Here is an 11,956-nt window from a genome sequence, read left to right on the forward strand (position 1 = left end):
GCCGCCCCCGTGGCCGAAGGGGCCGTTCCCCCCGCGGCGTGGGCAGCGCGACGGGGCCGGACGAGCCCCCGGCGCGGGGTGAGCGTGCCCCGGGCCGAGCTCAGCCTCCGCCGGGCGACCGCGAGAAACGCGAGGGAACGCGTTGATAACCGTTACACTTAGCGCTGTCTTTGGGCGGATTTGGTTAGTTTAACGCGAGTTTCCGAGCACGCGCTCCCCGCCACGGGAATCGCGAAATGTTGCGGGAGGATAATCGAAACGTGAGGATGGAGGAGCCGCTGGTCATCACCTCCCCGGCAGGGCTGTCCCCGTGGGGACCCGCGTGTCCGACCCCCGCCTTGCCCCCCCCGGGACCGAGACTGCCTCGCGGGGCGGAGCGGGGCCAAGCGGGACCGGGTCACGGGCGGCGGGACCGGCTCTGCCGCCCGAAACGGAGCCACGGGAACTGGTTGCCGATCGCGGCTGCGGCGTGTATAATTGGATCTGAAGAAATGCTAATTCCATCCTCGATACCATTACCTGCTCGAGTAAATAAACGCTCTTTTATGTAAAGTCATCTTTCCAGAGGTCAAATGAGAAATCAATACATACGCAAGAGTTAAACAATTTTGAATAATTTATTAGGGTTCTAGCAAAGGTGTAAAAGAGACGGCTTCTGTCAACAAAAGTACTCTCTTAATGGGATTTAAACAACAAAGGAAAAACAATATTAGCAATAAATAGCGTAATTCGCTCTAATCTGATGCCTCAATTCGCCGTATGAGAAAACGTTAATGATACGGCTGTATTTGTCACTGTCAATTAGCCGGTAATTTATTTGCTGGATTTGGGCGTCCACGGAGGAACTTTTCCGGCTCCCCCGGGGCCGGTCCCACGCTGCCGCCGCTCCGCGCACCGGGCCGGCTCCCGGCGGGGTGTGGGGGAGCGCCCCTCGCCTCTGGCCCCGCGGGGCTGCGCGGGGGGCGGCTCCGCACCCCCCGAGTCCCGCGGGGCGGTGCGCGGGTGCGGAGCCTGCGCACCCCCCTCCGCTCCTCCCGCCTTGGCCACTCCCCCGCAGCTCCGGCCCCTCTCCCGCGCCGCGCTCGCCCGGGACCTGGCGCACGGGCCCGCGCCTAATTAAATTAATTAGGGCGCAGCGCGCGGAGGGCGGCGGGCGGGCGGGCTGGCGGTGCCCTGTCCGCAGAGCCCCGCGGCGGGCGGCGCGGTCGGGCGGCGGAGAAGGGGTCCATTCAGAGCTCCGAGGGGAGGTAATTCTCCGGGAACAAGGGGCAGGCGTTGCAAAGTATAAATAGTGCCACTTCAATCGCGGCGTCGCTATCAGACCCCGAGAGCCCTACACGTCGGGCGGCACGGCACGGCGCGGCTGGGCTCGGCTCGGCTCGGCACGGCACGGCCCGGGGCGCCGCCGCCACCCCCGCCCCGTGGATGCCCGCCCGGGGAGCCGGGGCAGCGCGCCCCTGAGCCGCGGCCATGGAGGAGCTGACGGCGTTTGTCTCCAAGTCGTTTGATCCCAAAGCGAAGGAGAAGAAGGAGCTCATCACCTACCGCGAGGTGCTGGAGAGCGGGCCCCTGCGCGCCGGCGGACCGCGGGAGAGCGGCGGCACCGCGGCCGAACCGGGCCGAGACGACGCGGGCAGTCCCGCGGCGCGGGCGGGCGGCGGGCCGTCGCCGCCGCGGGAGCCCGACGCCGCCGCCGCCGCCGACAGAGCCGCCGAGGCGGCCACCCCCAAGCTCAGCGACGGTAACGGCGGCACCGGGCAGTCCCCCTGCTTCCCGTCCCCTTCCCCTCCTTCCCCCCGTCGGGCTCGGGAGGCGCGGAGCGGCGGCGGGAGCGGGCGGTGGCCGCGCACCGGGCGAGGCAGACCGCGGTCGCGGGTGGAAGGGGCTCGGCAGCGGCCGCGTTCGTGGGGAGGCTGCGACAGGCGCCCACGGGCGGCTTTCCGCCCGCTCCCAATTGCGGGGAATACGCGGCCAGCCTCCAAGTTTATATTAAAATATTTAAAGAAGCGTTTAAGTTGTTGGCAGCGCGAGCGGGTCCCGGTCAGCATCCCGCGGGAAGCCGCACTGCCAACGGGGGCACGCGGGCCCGGTGGTTCCCCCGCGAGTCTCGGCTCCGCGGACACGTGTGGGGCCGGGCTGTGCTGCCGGCGCTCGGCCCAAGCTCCGCGCGGCTTCCGCGCCCAGGCCCTGCCGGGCGCCTTTCTCTTCCAAACGCCCCGTGGTTTTTCCGCGCCTTTTCCGCGCCGGGGCGATGGCCGCGGGGCCGGGGCCGTTCTCGGCGGCTGCGGGGAGGCGGCCGGGCCGCGCCGGCGGACCAACAGCGCGGGGGGCTCCTCGCCCGCCTGCGGGGCAGGGCCGGTGCCTGTCGCTGCGCGGGGACCCACGGTGGACGGCCGCCCTTTTGTTCGGGCGAGCGGTGCCGGCGGAGCGCGACGCGGCTGGAGCATCCCCGCAAAGGGGCTAATAAACAAATCCGCGCTAAGGAGCGGCGGTGGGCGGGCAGGGCCGGGCGCCGGGGGTTCCGCAGGGGTCCCGCGTCGCTGGCAGAAAATTAAAACAACAAAACCAAAAAAACCTAGGAGAGAGCGGGCTCGGCCGCGGGGCGCGGAGGGGCCGCGCTGCTTAGTGGAGCGCACCGGGGACCTGTTGCTGCGCTTCTCCCGGGCGGGCAGCGGGGTCAGAGGCGCCCCCACCGCGGGCCGGTACCCCGCCCCCGCCCCCCCCCCCCCCCCCCCCCGCTGCGGGTGGCCGCCGGGCCCGGTTCCCCGCCGCCAGTCGCTACCGGAGCCGAGCGCCGGGGCCCGGAAAGGCGGCGGGCCTAACGCGGCCGGGGAGCACAGGCCCCGGGGAGCGGCGGGGGCTTCTTCCCCGTGTCCCCCACCCCGGGTGCCGGTGCGGCGGAGGGGAGCTGCGGGCCAGGGTGGCGAGGCCGGTAGTCTCGCTGCCTCCCTGCAGCCTCCCGTCCCGGCCGCCCCGCCTGTCTGAGTGCCCGTGTCGTGCCCAGTCTCCCCAGAGCTGAAGGAGCGCAAGGAGGATGCGAAAGCGATGGAAGACGAAGGGCAGACGAAAATCAAGCAGAGGAGGAGCCGGACGAATTTCACCCTGGAGCAGCTGAACGAGCTGGAAAGGCTTTTCGACGAGACCCACTACCCGGACGCCTTCATGCGGGAGGAGCTGAGCCAGCGGCTGGGGCTGTCCGAGGCCAGGGTGCAGGTAGCCGGGGCTGCGCGGGGGTGCGCAGGCTGCGCGGGACCAGCTCGGGTAAAGCCCGGTCGTGCCCCGTCCCCGCCGCTCCTGACACGGGTTGGCAGAGCCCCCGCGCCGAATTGCACTCAGCGAATCTAAAAAGCCACCCTCCCCGGGCTGTCCCCTGATTTGCCCCCTCGCAAGTCCCCTGCCCCTCGCTCTGTCGCGTTTTATTTCATGTCCGCGTTTATTTCATCCCTCTCTCGGCGAGAGCTACAATGGCTATTTTGTTGGCGTGGGCTGCGGTCCCTCTCCGGGCTGCTCCTGGCTCAGGGCTCACCGGGCGGACGTACCAATTAACTTTATAGATGTAGTGACCGTAAACTAAATTAGGAACTGCTAAACGCAAAAAGAAAAAAAAAATTTACAGGCCATTTCTCTTCGTAGTTGTTAAATCTTGAGGGAAGCGGCACGAAAACTGAGCGGAGTGCACAGACAGGCTTTGTTCGGGTTTATGAAATAAAAAGTCTGGGATAAAACCAGGCTATTTTAAGTGTTCTCCTGTAGCGAGAAGCCACAGCTTCCTTTGATTTAACCTGCGCGTTTAACCTCGGGCTGCCCTTCCAAAGTTTTTCAAAATCGGTTCCTGGGCTGGTTGCTGCGAGTTTTCTTGGGATGAGATGAAGAAGTGAGGAGGGGTCCGGGCTCTGCCCGACCGGGGAGGAAGGTAACTCCTCAGATGCGAACAAATGTAGCTGCTCCGGTGTATTTCCGTCGTGATAATAAAAGAAAAGAAAATGATGGTCATTATTTATTTGAACACATGGAGTAGTTTTAGGCCCCGAACATCTGCAGCTGTTAGAAAGTACTGCTGTAACAGATACTCCCCCTCAATCTTTGTGCTCGTAGGCCACCATCTGCACCCAACTATGCGTGCAATCCTTGTGGGGTTTCCCTGCATCTTTGTAGTAGGGACAGAAACAGAGCTGTCGCGATGGACCGAAAAAGTAATAATAAGCAGCTTTTGTAATTAAAAAAAAAAAAAAAGCAAACAAAAAAACCCCCAACACCCAAGCCAAAACCAAGAGGCTTCGTTTTCCCCGCTTCCCCCGTTTTTCCGCCGAGGTGGGCGGCCAGTTATGCCCAGCAAATCTTAACAAAACCAAACAAAGTTGCTGGGCTTCAACTTGGGTATGAAAAATGTAAAAGGGAGGTGCTTCCTTCTGCTGGCTGTTTGCTCGACAAAGAACGCGGCGGCTGCGGCGCATAATCCGCGCTCCCATTATGCCAAATCTCAGGGTGCATAATAACTTTTGGAGATTTACATAGATTTAAACCCGTTCCTTTTTAAATCGTTCCGGAAAACGCTTTGCAATAATATTTTGCCTCGCATCTGCACTAATTTGTAAATTATGGAATGTGCATTTCCACGGGAGGCTGAGGACGAACATGGCTGTTGGGCAGATTTTGCTTAGCTGAAGTAAATGGCAGAGTGGGGGAAATTCACATTTGTATTTGTCTCTTCAAGTAAGACCTTAAAAAATAATTTTGTTTTTGGTTTTTTTTTTGTTTATTTGTTTGTTGGCGGTGGGGAAAGGATTGCTTGGTCGCTGTGGCTTCTGAGATGCGGTGCAGAGGTCTGTCTTTAAACAGGAATGTTTTAAGACGCACTCTCCCTCCCTCCTTCCCTCCCTCCCCTCTCCTCTAAACCAGTAGAACTTTATTCTGGTAATTTATTTCAACAATTCCATTTCCAATATTAAAAGTATGTTCTTGTCTAACGTGCAGCAGCCCTTTCTGTGGAAGCAAATTAGATTATCATGATAATGAGACAATTATTCCGCTTCTGTGCTACACTTCACTGCACAGAGGAACAGAGAAATTCTAAACTTCTTTGTAGCGAAGCTTTTATGACAGTAATTACCCACCTCCCCCTGAAGAAAAAAAAAAAAAAAAAAGACTTGTTAAACTCTGGTGTTTAGTATTTCTTGAAGATAAAGCTAATCAATTTATTTATTAATGAGCACGATCTTCTCAGGCCTGACGGTGCAAACATCAAACCCCGTTACCGCCAGTTAGTATTAAATATCAGGGGGCGATTTAGGTCTTTGGGGACCCTGATGCAGAAAGACGAAGCCCGGGCTCAGGCAGTAGTGTCTCTGGAGCGAGCACTCTGCGGATGCAGGTTTTCTCTATATTTTCTTTTTTTTATTTCCCTTTGCCTTTTGCGTTTTGGAGCTCAGGAGCGAGGGCTGCCCGGGAGGAGGGAGCCCAGCCCGTGCAGCAGTCAGGTTTCTTTGTCTGCCGCTTGTTTTTCTTTTTTAATTGTCGCTGGGTTTAGAATTTTTTTTTTTTTCCCACGGCGGTGGCAGCGCGCCCGTTACACCCGTGTGTGTGTCGTGTGTGTCTGTGTCGTCCCCCTCTCCCCCCCCCCCCCCCCCCCCCCCCCGCTTCTCCCCGCAGGTCTGGTTCCAGAACCGAAGAGCCAAATGCCGAAAGCAAGAAAACCAGCTCCACAAAGGTAGAGGAGAGGGGTGCCGCGGGTGGGTCGACCGCGCGTGGGGGGGCTCTCCGCGTTGACCTCCTGCCGCTGCCTCCCGCAGGGGTGCTGATCGGCGCCGCCAGCCAGTTCGAAGCCTGCCGGGTGGCCCCGTACGTGAACGTGGGCGCGCTGCGGATGCCCTTCCAGCAGGCAAGTGGGCGGCGGGACGCGAGTGGGTGGGCGGCGGGGCCACGCGGGTGGGTCGCTGCCACGCACTGCCCTTGTCCCGGCAGGTTCAGGCGCAGCTGCAGCTGGACAGCGCCGTGGCCCACGCGCATCACCACCTCCACCCGCACCTGGCCCACGCACCCTACATGATGTTCCCCGCTCCCCCCTTCGGGCTACCGCTGGCCACCCTGGCCGAGTCCGCCTCTGCCGCCTCCGTGGTGGCGGCCGCCGCCGCCGCCAAGACCACCAGCAAGAACTCCAGCATCGCCGACCTCCGCCTCAAGGCCAAGAAACACGCCGCCGCCCTGGGGCTGTGACCGGCCCGCCAGCGGGGGCTTTTTTTTTTTTAAATAAAAAGGGGGGGAAAAAAGGAAAAAATAATAATAAAAAAAAGACGAGGGAGAGGAGAAACTGACGGGAGATATATACTTATTTAAAGAATTAGAGGAACTAGACGCGCAGCTGGGAAGTTCACAGGTTTTGAAACTGACCTTTTTCTGCGAAGTTCACTTTAATACAAGAAATTTGATAAGAGAGGCGGGCCTCCTTTCACGTTGCATCAGATACTTGAGTTTAACAACCATGTCTGGAATAGCGACAAAAAGAAGAGAGAAAGACGACGACGAAGAGGGGGGAAAAAAAGTTTTAAAAAAAGACAATGATTTCTCTGCGAATTTCTAATGGGAAACTGTCCGGGATACTTCCTCCAGCAGCATTCCGGGTTGCATGTATTTGTATTTCATTGATGGAGTCCTTTGATTCACTTGCACTTCACCCTCATCTTTAGTAGAAAAAACAAAACAAAACAAACAAACTGGGTTTGGCTGGGTTCTTTCTCTTTTAATCTTGGAGGGAAGCAGAAAGACAGAGGGAGATCAAGCACTACCTTTTCCACTCTTAAATCTTTGTTGGTCGTTTGCTGTCCCACCTCTGAAATAAAAGGGAGCGGAAAGCATCAGGACAGCGGAGCGTGCCTCCCTTTGCCGGGTCTCTCTTGTCCTGAGGGCAAAAACAAAAGGAAAAAAAGAAGGAAAAAAAAAAGTATTTAATTCCCAACCACCACTTTACACAGCGGCGAATTCCAATAAGAGATACTGGGTACATGTAAAATATGTTGATACACACGAACAAAGTTTATTTTGGCTATAACTTGTGAATTGATAGTTGACTGTCAAACATTTACATTTTATCTCATAAAGGTGTATCTATTCACGTAATCTTGTGATTTTTTCCTTATTTTTTTTAATTTTTATTTGAAAGACGTATAGCTATTTAACCTGGGGTACCTTGCAGTCGGTGATTGTTATCCCAGTTTGTCATCAGACCCTCACGCTTATTGCCAAGAGAGAGGGAAAGCTCTTCTACGCGAACTTTGGTATGGACGGGCTTTGTATCTATTTGTTCTCCATGAAAACAAAATTATTTATATTGACCATATTTTTTCTAGTGTATTTTAAGTTATTTAAAAAAAGAAAAAAAAAGAAAACAAGATGCTGTTATTTCATTACATTTGTTGTCAGTACAATATATTTTGTTTCACTCAGGTTTGCTTCACCTTTTTTAATCCATTTTCGACGTCACGATTCTCAATAAGTGCCAAGTAATGAATTTAAGACACTTTGCGACCTATTGACTGAAAAGAGTAACGTTTCGGCGGACGGTTTCACGTCACCTCTGGTACTGTTAATATTAAATCATCAGTGATATTCTTTCTTTTCTGTGTTGACATCTTCTGTAGAGCTCGCACGTTTCTTTCTGCTCCGTAGATATCGCGACAGGCAGATAGCGCCCAGCACGGCGCGGAAGCACCGCTCACCTCCGCGCATCTTTTCGTTACCACTTTATATGAGTTTTCCTGAGTGTTCGGCTTCGCAAAACTGAACGCGGCGTTTTGGTTTGGCTTCCTTTGGAAGGAAAAATAGACCGGTGGAAGTTTATAGCAATTGTGTCTTTACAAGTTCTGTCAAGTTCCCTCAGGTAATAAAATCGAGGAAAGCGTCATGGCTCCCGGTATCTTCCACGGAGGGAACGGGGGGGTCGCGCCGCACCGCCCCGGCACCGCCCGCCGCGCTGCTCCCGCCCGCTCCGCCGCCCCGGCTCTGCCCGCTGCGCTGCTGCCCGGGGCTCCGCGGGCGCCGGTGTGAGGGGCAAGGCGCCCACCATGGGGGTCCCTCTGAGGGGACAGCGCCCGCCATGGGAGTCCCTGTGAGGGAAAGGCGCCCGCCATGGAATCCTCTGAGGGAAAGCGTCCACCATGGGGGTCCCTCTGAGGGGAAAGCGCCTGCCATTGGGGGTCCCTGCGAGGGGAGAGTGCCTGCTATGGGATTCCTTTGAGGGAAAGTGCCCGCTGTGGGGGTCCCTCTGAAGGAAAGGCGACCGCCATGGGGTCCCTCTGAGGGGAAAGCGCCCGCCATGTGGGTCCCTCTGAGGGATAGCGCCTGCCATGGGCGTCCCTGTGACGGGAAAGCGCCGGCCATGGGGGTCCCTGTGACGGGAAAGCGCTGGCTATAGGTGTCCCTGTGAGGGAAAGTGCCCGCCATGGGGGTGCCTGCGAAAGAAGGCGCCTGCCATAGGGGTCCCTGAGAGGGAAAGGCGCCCCCATGGAATTCCTCTGAGGCAAAGGCACCCGCCGTGGGCGTCTCTGCGAGGGGAAAGCGCCCGCCATGGGGGTGACTGTGAGGGAAAGGCGCCCGCCATGGGGTTCCTCTGAGGGGAAAGAGCCCGCCATGATATTCTTGTGAGGGAAAACGCCTGCCACGGGGTTCCCTCTGAGGGAAAGTTGTCCGCAATGGGGGTCCCTCTGAGGGGAACGCACCCGCCGAGGGGGCGCCTGTGAGGGGAAAGGCGCCTGCCATGAGATTCTTGTGAGGGAAAGGCGTCTGCAGTGGGGGTCCCTCTGAGGGGAAAGCGCCCGCCATGGGGGTGCCTGTGAGGGGAAAGCGCCCCCCCTGAGATTCCTGTGAGGGAAAGTGCCTGCCACGGGGGTTCCTCTGAGGGAAGGTCGCCTGCAGTGGGAGTCCCTTTGAGGGGAAAGCGTTCGCCATGGGGGTCCCTGTGAGGCAAAGGCGCCCGCCGTGAGATTCTTGTGAAGGAAATGCGCCCGACATGGGGGTCCCTCTGAGGGAAAGCGCCCGCGCGGTGACCCCAGCGCCCAGTCCCGGCGGCCGGGCAGCGCCTGCGGGAATGCACTCGCCTCGGCGCGGCGGCGGTGGAAGCCAGGCGCTGGCCGGTCGGTCCCCTGTCGGGGCGCGTAGGCGGATGAGGTGCAGCCCCCGGAGCTCCCTCAGCCCTGCCGGGCCCTTGGCTGGGCAAGCGGCGGCCCGCGGTGAGCCGTGCCCACTGCCCATGGGGGAGGGCGGCCCCAGGAGGGCCGGCGGCGCCGCGGGGCTCCGCGGGGTCCCGCGCAGGCCGGGCGGGTGGCGGGAGTGAGCCCCGGCTGCCCCTGCGCTGCACAGCGGCGGGGCGACCGCGGAGGTCCACGCCCGGAGAGGCCTGCCAGTAGCTAGGGCGAAATCAGCCCGGCTGCTTGTGTGCTAATAACGGGCTGGAAATGATAGGTTTGTGTTAGGTAAAACGGCTTTATTCAAGCAAAAAGTAAGATACTGCTAATTATAAGGTCAATAAAACTAACGGTGGTGTCGATTGATCCCCGAATAAAGAAGTTAATTAATATGTGTACCAGCCGCTAATACTGCAGCCTGGCCACTGTGACTCTGCAGATCACATCCTGGGCATGAATCTTCTCAGCCTGCTCCAAATAAACTTGTCACAACTTACCCGCTCTATTTAAAATACAACTAGTTTAAATATAGTTGCCTAACAGTCTTGTGTGGGTTATTGATGTGGTAACGTAAACTGTGATGGATACGTGTGATGTGAACTTAAAATCTTTACAATATGCTCAGATATCGGCATGTCTGTCTTCAAGATGATTGTAATAAAAGACATGAAAAATGTGCTTTCATCGTAACAGGGAAAGATGATTGGATGGTGTAAGAGAACTATGTATCTTTTAGTGCAGCTGTGATTAAAACAAAATCATCTTAATGGGATATTTTTGGACAGGAATACTTACATTCCTGGTTTCCTTGGACTGGAATAGCCAATAAGTGTATAGGCCAACAGGAGTTGGCCAGAGCTCTTCTGTTTCTATTTTATTTCTTAGAGTGTCTGAACCTATGTAAAAACTCATAGGTTTCCTGCAATTTAATTACAGGTGTTTTGTGAGCCAATCAGTGCACATACAATATATGCTTTCAGTAGATAAAATTTTAGCGTGGGATGTACATGGAGATGTGCTGGCCTGAGAAGGGAATTTAGGGAAGAGACCAAATAAATCATGTAGGAAGGAGTAAACACCTGTTTCTGTCCTTGCAGAGCCAATAGCGTGTTCGCGGCAGGAACTTAGCACAGGTTCCCATTCAGTGAAGTAGTAGTTTCCACATTCTGTTCGCTCTGTGCAGCAACACAGTGTTAGGTGAGCAGCGCAGGGCGACGGCAGCCAGATGTCTTACAGCGAACTCCAGACACCACCTCGCTAACTCCTACTATGGATTTCAGTTCTCCATACAAGAACATGAAAAAGGAGAGAGAAAGAAAACACTAGTTTTGCCCAGCACATAAAAGTACACAAAAGTGTGCTAAATACTGTGTATGGAATTGATGTCTTGTACTGTTCATTGGCAGCTCAGCTTTATTCCAGGCAAAGCTTTTAAGCAGAGCACTTAAACTTGCCTTTCAGAAAAGCAGCATCAGAAGAGCCCTTGAGCCTCTGTGGCATTCAGCCGATGGTTCTGTGCAACAGCAGTTTGCCCTTGTGAGTACAGCGGTCCTTTGGGTGAGCTGCGGCTGAATACTCAAGGAATAAATAATGTTTTGTGTAACAGTACACACTGTACTAACTCCTGCCCAGTAAATATTGATACTTGTCCAATTTTGTGGCTGTTCCCATTTCATTTGCCCTTGAATTTTTGGTTTCTCACAACTTCTGAGCCTGTTCACCCTTGCTGTGAAGCACCAGCAGGTGAACCTGCACCTTAAAGGTCATCTGCTACATATATTTAAAAATTAAAAGAAGCAGATCTGTATCACTTTTGTGTTTTTGAGATGGGCAACAAAATTCTGAAAGGAACTGGAAAAATCGTGCTTATTTTTAACCTTTCCTATATTCAACTGCAACTGCCCCTGCCCCTGGTTTTGATGGAGGATATAGTAAGTGTTCTCAGAAATGTGAGTTATCACTACTCACACCTTTTACATGAGTGGCCAGTCTTCTTTCCAGATGTTCTTTAGGCAATTAAGTTTGTGTGAATGAAGGAAATTCTGTGAATTTTCTATACCATGAATCTTGCTGGTGCGGTTGCAGAGCGTGGCTTTGAGCATGTATTTACGCTGTTTTGCCAGTTATTACTAATTTTACTGACTCAGCAAAAGCTAAATTCCTGATGGAAGAACCAGCAGAGCCCTCAATGCCTCAGTTACCTTTCTTGGCAGCATGGTAACAGTGTGCCTTTTGACAAAGTAATGAGCGAGACAAACCCAACACCTCCCCAGTTTGAGACTGATTTTGTTTTCAGCTGGCAGGTGCCTGTAAAGGCCCCCCCGAAGGCGGTTTCACCCTCTGCAGGCAGCCCACTAGGAGGGGAAGGCTGCGGGTCCTGCCTGTGGATCTGTAGGGATCTGCTCTATCGTTCGTGTCATGTCACCCCTGCTTTGCACAAACCAAGGCAGTGCCGACATAGGGCTCTTGTTTTGTGCTGCAGAAGGCATGCTCTTCTTCAACAATAATGTTTTGCGCTCATGTAAGAGCTTTAGCTTTTCCTAGAGAGGGAAGGTATGCTAAAAGAATAAAAAAGGGAAAACTGCTGCTTTGCTGCAGTGGCTAATGCTTCATAACCAGCCCACTGCTGTGGTCTCAGAAGGTAGGTAATTTGGACTCTGGTGTCATTTTTTCTGTCACCCTGGCCCCCAGTTGCTAGCTCTTTCTGTAAGATGATGGAAAAAAATACATATGCAAAGGAGATTTGCATTATGTTCTGCAAGCCTGTCTGCTTAGCCCTC

At 55.4% G+C, this 11,956-nt stretch overlaps 1 protein-coding gene across 1 annotated transcript; it reads left to right on the forward strand.

Annotated features, from left to right (window-relative positions):
• The first annotated feature begins 1,203 nt into the window (after window positions 1-1,203).
• SHOX2 (short stature homeobox 2) lies at window positions 1,204-7,333 on the forward strand. The gene is made up of 5 exons (XM_055817293.1): window positions 1,204-1,741; window positions 3,005-3,213; window positions 5,650-5,707; window positions 5,790-5,882; window positions 5,930-7,333. The coding sequence occupies exons 1-5, from the start codon at window positions 1,471-1,473 to the stop codon at window positions 6,211-6,213; spliced, it is 915 nt and encodes a 304-aa protein (XP_055673268.1). The 5' UTR covers window positions 1,204-1,470; the 3' UTR covers window positions 6,214-7,333.
• Window positions 7,334-11,956: the final 4,623 nt, after the last annotated feature.

The sequence above is a fragment of the Falco peregrinus genome, chromosome 12 (genome assembly GCF_023634155.1).
Source record: "Falco peregrinus isolate bFalPer1 chromosome 12, bFalPer1.pri, whole genome shotgun sequence".
NCBI lineage: Eukaryota > Metazoa > Chordata > Aves > Falconiformes > Falconidae > Falco > Falco peregrinus.

Bases quoted from the DNA above. Each gene is read 5' to 3' on its own strand.
- SHOX2 (XM_055817293.1), top strand. From the start codon at position 1,471: ATGGAGGAGCTGACGGCGTTTGTCTCCAAGTCGTTTGATCCCAAAGCG. The intron at 5,708-5,789 runs GTAGAGGAGAGG...TGCCTCCCGCAG, and splicing joins AGAAAACCAGCTCCACAAAG to GGGTGCTGATCGGCGCCGCC. The intron at 5,883-5,929 runs GTGGGCGGCGGG...CCACGCGGGTGG, and splicing joins GATGCCCTTCCAGCAGGCAA to GTCGCTGCCACGCACTGCCC.